This window comes from Poecilia reticulata, linkage group LG13 (genome assembly GCF_000633615.1).
Source record: "Poecilia reticulata strain Guanapo linkage group LG13, Guppy_female_1.0+MT, whole genome shotgun sequence".
Classification (NCBI taxonomy): domain Eukaryota; kingdom Metazoa; phylum Chordata; class Actinopteri; order Cyprinodontiformes; family Poeciliidae; genus Poecilia; species Poecilia reticulata.
The window spans coordinates 8958950-8968893 of NC_024343.1; the positions used below are offsets into that span (position 1 = coordinate 8958950).

Below are 9944 nucleotides of genomic sequence, written 5' to 3' on the forward strand. Positions count from 1 at the left end.
GGTGGCTCGGGCATCTGGTAAGGATGCCTCCTGGACGCCTCCCTGGTGAGGTGTTCCGGGCACGTCCCACCGGGAGGAGGCCTCGGGGAAGACCCAGGGCACGCTGGAGGGATTAAGTCTCTCGGCTGGCCTGGGAACGCCTTGGGATTCCYCYGGAGGAGCTGGAAGAAGTGGCTGGGGAGAGGGAAGTCTGGGCCTCCCTTCTGAAGCTGCTGCCCCCGCGACCCGACCCTGGATAAGCGGAAAAAAATGGATGGATGGATGGATGGATGGATGGATGGATGGATGGATGGATGGATGGATGGATGGATGGATGGCAGTGATGGGCACTAGCTGTTTATGCTAACAAATGGGTGGTCTTTCCAATCTGGTGCCATGATAAAGGGCAGGATCCGGCGCAGTTTAGTTTCTGACATACTGACCTTCCTGCAGGCATTACTGGATCAGTGACAGTCTCTATCTATCTTGAAAATATATGAGGATAATATTTCCTATTGGCATGTTTGATTGAATGGTTGCTTGGTGGGCAAAATAAGGACATTGTGCTGTTCTTAAGAGGTACTTGGCATACCCACTCGGTGGTGTGGAATCTTTCTCTGGTGCTTTAGGCTCTTCGGCCCCCCATGTTCGAGGTCTTTGCATCTGCAGACCTCAAATGGCTCTCACTGAAGATGATGTTCCTTTTGCCAATGATTTCTGCAAAGCATGTGGGGAAATTGCAGGCTCTTTTGATACCTGAGCCCTGCTGCCAGTGGATCCCTGAGGGTTCAGGTGTCACACTGTGGCCTGATGTGTCATTTATTCCTTAAGTGTCACTGGTGGCAAGCTGTACCCAGATGCTCCATCTTGCCCGGTTTGACACCGGGGGCCCCTCTGGACATCTATGCCCTGTTCATGCTCTTAAGGAACATATATCAATTCCACTGTGTTTCCAAAAGATGATTGGCCTTTTTGTTTGCTATGCAGGCTCACGGAAAGTTCAGGCCCTTTCTGAGCCTTAACTTGCACACTGGGTTATGGATTTGATCGCAAAGGCTCATGCCTTGCAGGATTGTCCACTGCCAGCAGGTGTGAGGTGCTATTCTACAAGGGGCATGTCCTTTGCATCTCACGAGAAGGTTGAGCGATTGAGCGCTGGATGTCATGTGACTATATAGATTCGCATTGGTCACCGGCAGGTCAGGTGACTTTGTTGTGATTAATACTCGACCTGCTCATGGGCAAGAACGATTATTCAGGCTCAAAGCACTGCCTCAGGTGGGCATCTGGGATTCATGGAACCATAGTTACAGTGGTAACTTTTGTTTTGCTCTGGGACTCTGAAAATTCCTCCTCATTGTCAGTTTTCTCCCACCATTGAAGGAATTGGAACTTTTTGCATTTGAACATGTTCCTGATTTTAACCACTTTGACAATCAACCCTACTTCCATCTGAAGAAAAMAGTAATCTCCAAGTAATCTTCTGTCACCACCATAATGTTTGCTATATCACATTGTTTCATGTTAATGTGTATTTAAAGGACTAACTCTGAAGTTAAAAGAAAAAGTCTGGTTAATCAGAAATCTCACAAAACCCTGCAGTTCCTCTGTGTCCTTCATGTTGAAGACCTCTGTTCTGTTCTATAAGGTTCTGCTCTAGTTCCAGAGTGAAAAGTTCTGTCCAGACATGTTGCTAATGCAAGGGCAGCAGAATGTTTTTGTATCCTTTCTGAGTGTGACAAAGCAGACAGAAAGGTGTGTAGTTACAGGACAGACATGATCTCACACCAATGATTGATATTGTTATGATATTGATTCAGGCCCGGGTTGTCTCTCCCTTCTTGGGTCCTCCCTCTGACTAYGCTGTGGTGAAAATGATCCCTGACGAGAGGCTGCCTCCACGGAACCTCCATCGTGTGCATGTGGACAAGACACAGGCCACACTGAAATGGCAGCCACCCTACGACTCGCCAGACGCCCCCCTGGTATGAGGCTGTCACCCTGCTCTTAGACGTTGCCATGTTGGTGCTTTTAAAGGGGCAGTGTCATATAATATCTCACATTATAATGTTATCCCCTCATCAAAAACATAACCTGGAGTATTGCTTTGATTCTTTCATGCATGTTTGAAAAAAATTATTTTATTGCCATGGCAACCACTCAGCTGTGAGAAACGCTGTGCATGCCAGCCTCACCCTCTAAGTTTCTGAGCTTCCGCCTGACAGAGCATCCCTCCCATCTAACTCCCCCACTCCTTCAGACTAGCCAGCAGCAATAAGCAAACACCTTGTGAAACTGAGAATTTGCAGAGCTCATTGTATGAGCTACTTCTCAGTGAATCACTGGTAAAAATGTTGTTAATAGGGTTAATAGAGGAGGCATGTTGCGATGACTTCCTCAAGGCGGAGTTTCAGAAAGAGCAGGAATTTTTAAAGAAACAGAGGCCCAATTTCAAGACACTAAATTCCAAAATAAATGTTTTAAGTCATATTTTATATATATATTGCATTTGTATTACAATTCAAGTTAACATATTTACTTGATTGTGCTATAAAATAGCACTGTATGCCTGAAAATTTTGCAATGCTGCCCCTTTAACTTTACTTTGGGAATTTATGTGAAAGAATACCCAGTTCAGTTTGAATGCTTGTGATCCAGCCGGTGTGCTTACCTACTCTGTTTGCGTGTCCATCTCCCAAGACATATGTGATCCACGTGAAAGATGTGATCCGGAAAGGGGAGAGGGACTACAAGCTGACCACCCAGAACAACACGGTGGAGTACCTGCTGAGAGGCCTGGAGTCGGGAGGAAGGTACAGCGTCTCCGTCCGCCTTCGCAATATGACCAAGGAGGCCAGCTTCACCCTCAACACAGGTCTGTCAAAGCCACTCCATCCATAACACTTTTAAAAAATGGATTGAAAAGGGCTTGGTAAATTACAATGATTTATATCATAAAGGCTGTTTGAGGACCTTTCAAGACATTAATTATGCAAAAATATGGTCTCAACAGACATTTTTTTCGTTATCTACTAATCTGGCTTTATTTAGAAAAAATAGACATTGATTAGACTGATTAGACATTTTGAGTAACTGTTGGAAATGTATATTACCACTAACATATATATTGGAAGATTGTTACACACTTTTTCAAAACACCAGCTCAAAGGGGCAGAAATGCAGCTAGAACATGCTGGAGGTTATGTGAGTCGAAACAAGCTGGGCATTTTCATATTTTATGGAGCTGTCTTAAGCTACTTTCTTACTGGGGGATAATTAAGCAAAGTGTGGAGACTGTTATTTAGGCCAATTTCGCTCTAAACTTTGAGACTATGTTCTTGGGCAAGCGAACAAACTGTGTAAAGGAATTCTATAAAACATACATGTTCAATATAATGCTAATTGCCGGTACAAAAGCACTCACTCGGAAATGGATGACCGAGAAAATGCCCACACTAGAAGCCTGGATAAACATCATCCAGGACATTTGCAAGATGGAGGAACTGACATTTGCATTGAAACTGGAGCAAGACAGATTTGAAAAATGTTGGACCCCATGAACTTTCATGAACACCAGATCTGAACCTAATGAAAGTGAGGTGACACCCATTGTTTCTTAGCTCCTCTGTTCGGTTTAGACCATTTGCTTTACGGTCAGAAAAGTTGTTTCAATGTGATATTTGGTTTGTTCGTTCTTTTTCCTCCCCATTCTTCTGAGAGGGAGGAGGAAAGAAGGGAAAAATCAAAAAAAGAAAAGTGGAACACTAGATACCGTCCATCCATCCATCCATTTTCTTGCACCCTTGTCCCTTAATGGGGTCGGGAGGGGTGCTGGTGCCTATCTCCAGCTAACGTTTCGGGCGAGAGGCGGGGTCACCCTGGACAGGTCGCCAGTCTGTCGTAACACTAGATACCGGAGATGGTATAATCACATGAAGGGGTATGCTGTATATATCAATATAACAAACTGAATAAATGATTGTACAAGACTATACTACCTTTTGTGAACAGACGAGATGCACATTTTTCATTTTGTTCCTTAATWAAAAAAAAATGAATGAAATAAAAAAGTTTCCACCAGAATAAACCAGAAGCTTGTTAAATGCTGAAAAATCTGCATAATTCAGAACAAACTGTCTAGTGGGGCATTTCAGTACATATTCATGTGGATGTTTTTAGATGTTTGAGCTTATATGCATCCCTTAGACAAGGGTTGTCAAACTCCAGTCCTCCTGTAGTTTTTAGATGTGCCACAGGTACAAAACACTCGAATGAAATAGCTTAATTACCTCCTCCTTATGTAGACACTGTAAGTTCTTCAGAGCCTTGCTTATGACCTAATTATTCCATTCAGGTGTGGTGCAGCAGAGGCACATCTAAAAGTTGCAGGGTAGTGGCCCTAAAGGACTGGAGTTTGACCCATGTGCCTTAGACCCTGTGTAAATCAGAAAATTCTAAAATTAATGTAGAATTGTCCAGCTAATTTATAACTTTAAAAATCATTATAGTTTTATTGGATAAAAGCAAAAAAGGCCTGCAATATTACTATCAATATCAGCCCAAATAGTTTTATGTTGCTGCACCTCTAATTTTGATATCTCTGCAGTAAAATCTTTTAAAATATTTTACATATTATTGCTACACCATATTATAATCAAAGTTGCAATCTTTTGGTAAATACTATAAAATTGTGGTCACTTCAATTTATAGCCATCATAACGGTGGGATTCTAATTTAGATCCAGCGTTAGCTTGGAGTTAATGTCATTCAAGTCTATGAAATCAGAAAATTTCATAGATTAGGAGTAGGAGTCTGATTTTAACTGTAGTTTTGCTCAAAGAGCAGCAAAATGATTTGATTTATTATTTCCCTCCTTTTCAGTTCCTTTGCCCGCTCCAGAAGCCTTGAAATTTCTGACAGAAAATGACCACGTGTTCCTCTTCTGGAAGAGCCTTGCAGTCCGAGAGAAGGACTTCAAGGAGAGCAGGGTGAGAAATTAGTGACTGCTGCATTCCTTTACAAAGACTACCGCCACCTCACCACTTCCAAGACCAGGATATGCTCAGGCTTATTTGCTTGATCCAACCCTAACATTATATTGTTGTCTACTAAGATAGGAATACAGCTAACATTTAAAGTTGTTTGAACCCCACAAACAAACTCTACATGTCAAATAAATGCTCTAACATCTCAACATGTTAGAGCATTTAACAAAGAATACAGTCAGCCAAGAGCCAATAAAATTTTTAAGAAAAAAGACAGAAGTTCAACCACTTGAAGCTTGTAAGTCAGTGTGATTTATTTACTGATAGATTCTACTGCTGTTTTTCATAGGGGTATGAGGTCCATGTGTTTGACAGTGTGACCAACCAGACAACTTATCTGGGAAACACCACAGAGACTTACTTCCGCATCAGCAGTCTGCTGGTGGGACACAACTACACATTCTCGGTGCAGGCCAGGTGCCTGTTGGGTGGCCAGCTGTGTGGGGAACCTGCACTCCTACTCTACAACCAACAGATAGGTACTGGTGATCCTCCAAAACTTCCAGGGAGGGATTATCGCACAGATTGATGAAGCTGGGTTTAATGAGGAGCGCAAACCACATGATAAATACTCAGTTTGTATGCTACAGTTGCTAATGTCAAACATCCCATGCATTAGAAAAAAAAATCTTAATTTCTTTTTTTGACGTTTTTCCCACCTGTTCAGGGAGCAGAGAAGCATCCCGCAGTGAGAACCATTCCAGAGATATGGCATCAGTGGTGGTTCCCGTCCTCTTTCTGCTGGTGGTGGTCGTGGGCAGCGGCCTAGTAGCGCTCTACATACGACACCGCCGGCTGCAGAACAACTTCACTACGTTCGCCAACTCCCACTACAACTCCCGCCTGGGTTCTGCCATCTTTTCCTCTGGGGATGAATTAGGTAACTGTAAAGGCTTTTACACATAGCAAGTTAAATCAAGTTTGGTACATTTTGGGGGAATTTTATGTAATCAATCAACATAGTAGCACCAAATGTAGAGTGGAAGAAATATGTGGTTTCAAAAGGGCAGAATTACGGAAAATCAACTTTTTCGAGCATTCTATCATGTTATAATGTTATTCCCTCATCAAAAACATACCTTACTTTGATGCTTTCATGCATGTTTGAGAAATCCTTTTAATATCTATGGTAACCCTGGCAGGGTTTCCCCCAGAAAACTTGCTATAAGCCTGGTGGTTGGGGCGCCGAGGTGGTCCACCGGCATTCCTTCGGCAGTCCACCGTGATTTTGTATTAAAAGATGTTAAGTAGACAGGAAATGTAAAAATATTAAATATTAAATGCAATTTAAACCCACAACTAGTCTTAAAAACAACTAATTGAAATTAAAATGAATATAAATTATTTGCACATCTGTTAAATCCAAATTAAGTCAGCGGTTCCATAAGGCTCCAAGGCTTCAGGGGCTATAAAATAAATATGTAACTTTTTTTTTTCAGATTATCAATGCTGATAAATTTGATTTAATGGTTTCAACATACATAAATTAAAATATTTTAAATTGTTTAACATTTAAATGTAATATTTAAAAGAGCTAGCAAGTTTACTTTGTAAAAGTTCAAAGAACAACATTTATAGTTAGATTGTTTTGTTACCATAGCAACAATCTGATGCTGTGAGTTTAATCTTTGAGTTTGAGCTCTGTTTGTTTACATATACAAATTAGTAAATTGCAATTACAACTGATTGTTTTTAGGTTAACCAGTTAAACTACTCCCCCTCTCCCAGATTAAATCTAACACAGAAGCTGTTAGAGGTGCTGATGTTTTTAGCAGCAAAAGGGGCTCCTAAGTCAGATTGTGCTCAAGGCCTCATGCAGCCTTGGACCGGCCCTACATGATGAGGTAAATCCACTGCACTGYGCAGAGATGCGCAACAAACGGGAGATTTAATTCAATGCTGCTGATGTGGCTTTAGTAGCTCTTCCATTTCGTGTCTGTCGAGGTTTTAACAAGGGGACACAGAAACAATTTTGGTTGCTTGTGTTTACAGGACGAGTTTCTCAGATCTCCGCGCAGCCGTGCACATTTACTCTGGCTTACTAAGTGGACAAAGCATTTGGTATGGTATGATGCATCATGTAACCGGAAAAATAATACTAGTAATAATAATAAAATAATATAAAATCAGCGTGATGATTGACTCCGAGGAGAGCGTGAAAGCTCCTCACCGGGCTGAACCTGCATAAAGATTAACGTTGGATCGTTAATCACTAATGCTCTGGCCAACCTGGAACACAGACATAAACTTTATCAGTGCAAGACAGAGCGGGGCGCTGGACAGCGTGTTGAGATGGAAAAGCCGCACAAAATTCTTGGTCCACTATAAATCATTCTCACCGCTCGTTCAACGCACCTCTGAAAGCGCTACTAATTATTCCTGCGGGTCATGTAGAACTGTAACCAGAACTATCGCGGTGGGGTTTAAACTCCTACCTTGATCAAAAACTCTGGAAAGAATCATAATTCTTCACAGGGGGTTGATGTAAATATCCATATAGGCCAGCCTGCGTCCAGTTTGAGTGAAAGGAACAAACTGTAGAGGAACAATATCACAGATGTGTGGTCAGGGATGAAGATTACAGGCTTCAAGCAAAAGGAGGATCAGATCTATGGAAATCTGGACAGACCAAATGAGCTGATCACATTCTTCAACAGGTTCAGCTCAGGAATAAGCTCATCATCATAGTCTCCAGCCAAACAAACATCCCACCTTCCTCTGACCCTCAGCTTTTGTGTCATACCTCAGATGTCCTACCTTCTACCTCAGTCATGGATTCTTCTGCTTCCACAAGTTTTCTTCAACCAAATACAGTGATTCTGTTGCTCCTTTTGCTTCCACCTCCCACTTTTCTGTATTTTGAAGTCAGGTGAAGAGGCAGTTGGAGAGACTAAATCAGAATAAGGCTCCAGAGTCCTGATAGCCTATGCAGAACATTTCTGTGGGATTCTGCGACATCTCTTCAATATTAGCCTGATCCAGGATTCTTCCACTCTTGTGGAAGACACAGCAGTGGAAAACACTGTTGTCATGCCTGGTTCTAGTACAGAGGAAAACTTACCCATCAGTCATCAACGACTATAGACCTGTTGTCCCGACATCCCACGTCATAATGGTCCTGGACAGACTCCTATTGGCCCACCTGAATAAGGACATATCAAGACCCCCTGCAGTTTGCTTATCGCTGTGGAGTTGGAGTTGGTGATTCTGTCATACACCTGCTTTAACAAACCCACTGTCGGTGTCACTATAAAATAGGAGGTCATGGGTAGAGAAAGAGCAGACACTGAGAGGGAATAGCGTTGCTGTGCATGCTTTTATTCAACAGTGTAACCGAACAGCCTTACGTCTCAGTCCCTCATAAGAAGACCCAAAGAAACCCCCGAAGAAGAAATGAAACATCTCCTCCCAAAGGCACAGCGCCACTACTCATCCATGGAACATCCCCAGCAAATAACCAATCTCACATGAAACCATATTAATTGAAAAGGAAAAATAAATCATCTTACACTACCAATATCTATTTAGCAAGGTTTAGTAATAAAGAGTGTTATTAAACTAAAATATTTTAAAGTATAGGGACAAAAAAGCCCACAAAACAACGTACTTTGTCCTGATTTAATCGCCAAACAATGACTTGTTTAACGGCATTGCAGATGGCAAACTAAAGCCATTTATAAATATATTTATAAGCTGCCATGTAAACTAAAAACATGAAGTCATACAGCAGCCAGGTATAAAATAAATTAAATAAAACTTACCATAATCTGCTTTGAAATAAAACATATGATACAAAACAGGTAGGACATATTTATAACAAATCTGCTGAGTAAGCAGTATGTGACGTATCATCGATGTGCGCATGCGCATTACTGCAAGGTAGGACGGATTTACGGGTAGCATAGATAAACAGAACACCTGCATCTTTGTTCACCACTTGCTTGACGTTTCAGCACAATAACGTTTCAGCGCATGTAATCGATCATAACACGCTTTTTTGTTACTGGAAACCATATTCAAACATCAATCAAAGCTACATTTATAAACAATTGTATTTTTTAAGTATGTTTTTAATACATAGTTCACCATATTTAAATATGCTTAGTGGTTATAACAATAGAATAGGAATGGAATATTCTGATATTGATGTATGATGAGCATATTACAAAGCACACAGCCGTACATAATTTATTTAATAAATTATTTAGTAATATCAATACATAATTATATAACTATACAAACACAAATAAATAATGATTAATACTGAATAATATATAATATATATGTTTTTCAGCCGATGAGTTCTAGTTTCAGAGTGATTCAGCAGCTGAGATTGAGTCCAAAATCTGATGCGAGATTCATCCGTGCTGTGCAGTGAATCTGTCACTGCACAGCAGATATCTTTAAACAGATATCTGTTTAAAGATATCTCCCTATTCTTCCTTACATCGTGTCTTTATGAAACCTTCAAAACAAAAACAGAAGATTTGGGATGTATCTTACTTTTGATAGAGTGAAAGAATTACATATAAATAATTGTCTTTACCACCTGTGTAAACTTTGCTGGTGAATGTTATAACACATAATGTAAGTTTTATATGTTACATTGTTTCATTTCTATATGGACAGCCATTTCAGCCAAAATTAAATAAATAAATAAATAAATAAATAAATGGGTGAAATAAATAAAAAATGAGTAAAATAAATCAAAAAAATGAAGAAAATGAGTGAAACAAATAAAAAATGTTACTTTTTCATTAACCCAATTTTTTATTTATTTTTTATATCAATTTCTCAATTTGCTTTTTTTCATTTATCTATTTTTGATTTACCCATTTTTCATTAATCTATTTTTCATTTAACCATTTTTTAATTTAGCTTTTTCATTAACCCAATTTTTCATTTATTTATTTTTCATAT

General features: G+C 40.2%; 1 protein-coding gene across 4 annotated transcripts in view; it reads left to right on the forward strand.

Moving 5' to 3' along the window:
* sorl1 (sortilin-related receptor, L(DLR class) A repeats containing) overlaps positions 1-9944 on the forward strand; it is a 303395-nt gene that overhangs the window by 284276 nt on the left and 9175 nt on the right. For all 4 annotated transcript variants that reach the window (XM_008425236.2, XM_017308196.1, XM_017308197.1 and 1 more), the window contains 5 exons: positions 1800-1964; positions 2680-2854; positions 4861-4967; positions 5314-5503; positions 5692-5904. In XM_008425236.2, coding sequence (XP_008423458.1) covers positions 1800-1964; positions 2680-2854; positions 4861-4967; positions 5314-5503; positions 5692-5904 — 850 coding nt within the window. The remainder of the gene's footprint in view (positions 1-1799; positions 1965-2679; positions 2855-4860; positions 4968-5313; positions 5504-5691; positions 5905-9944) is intronic.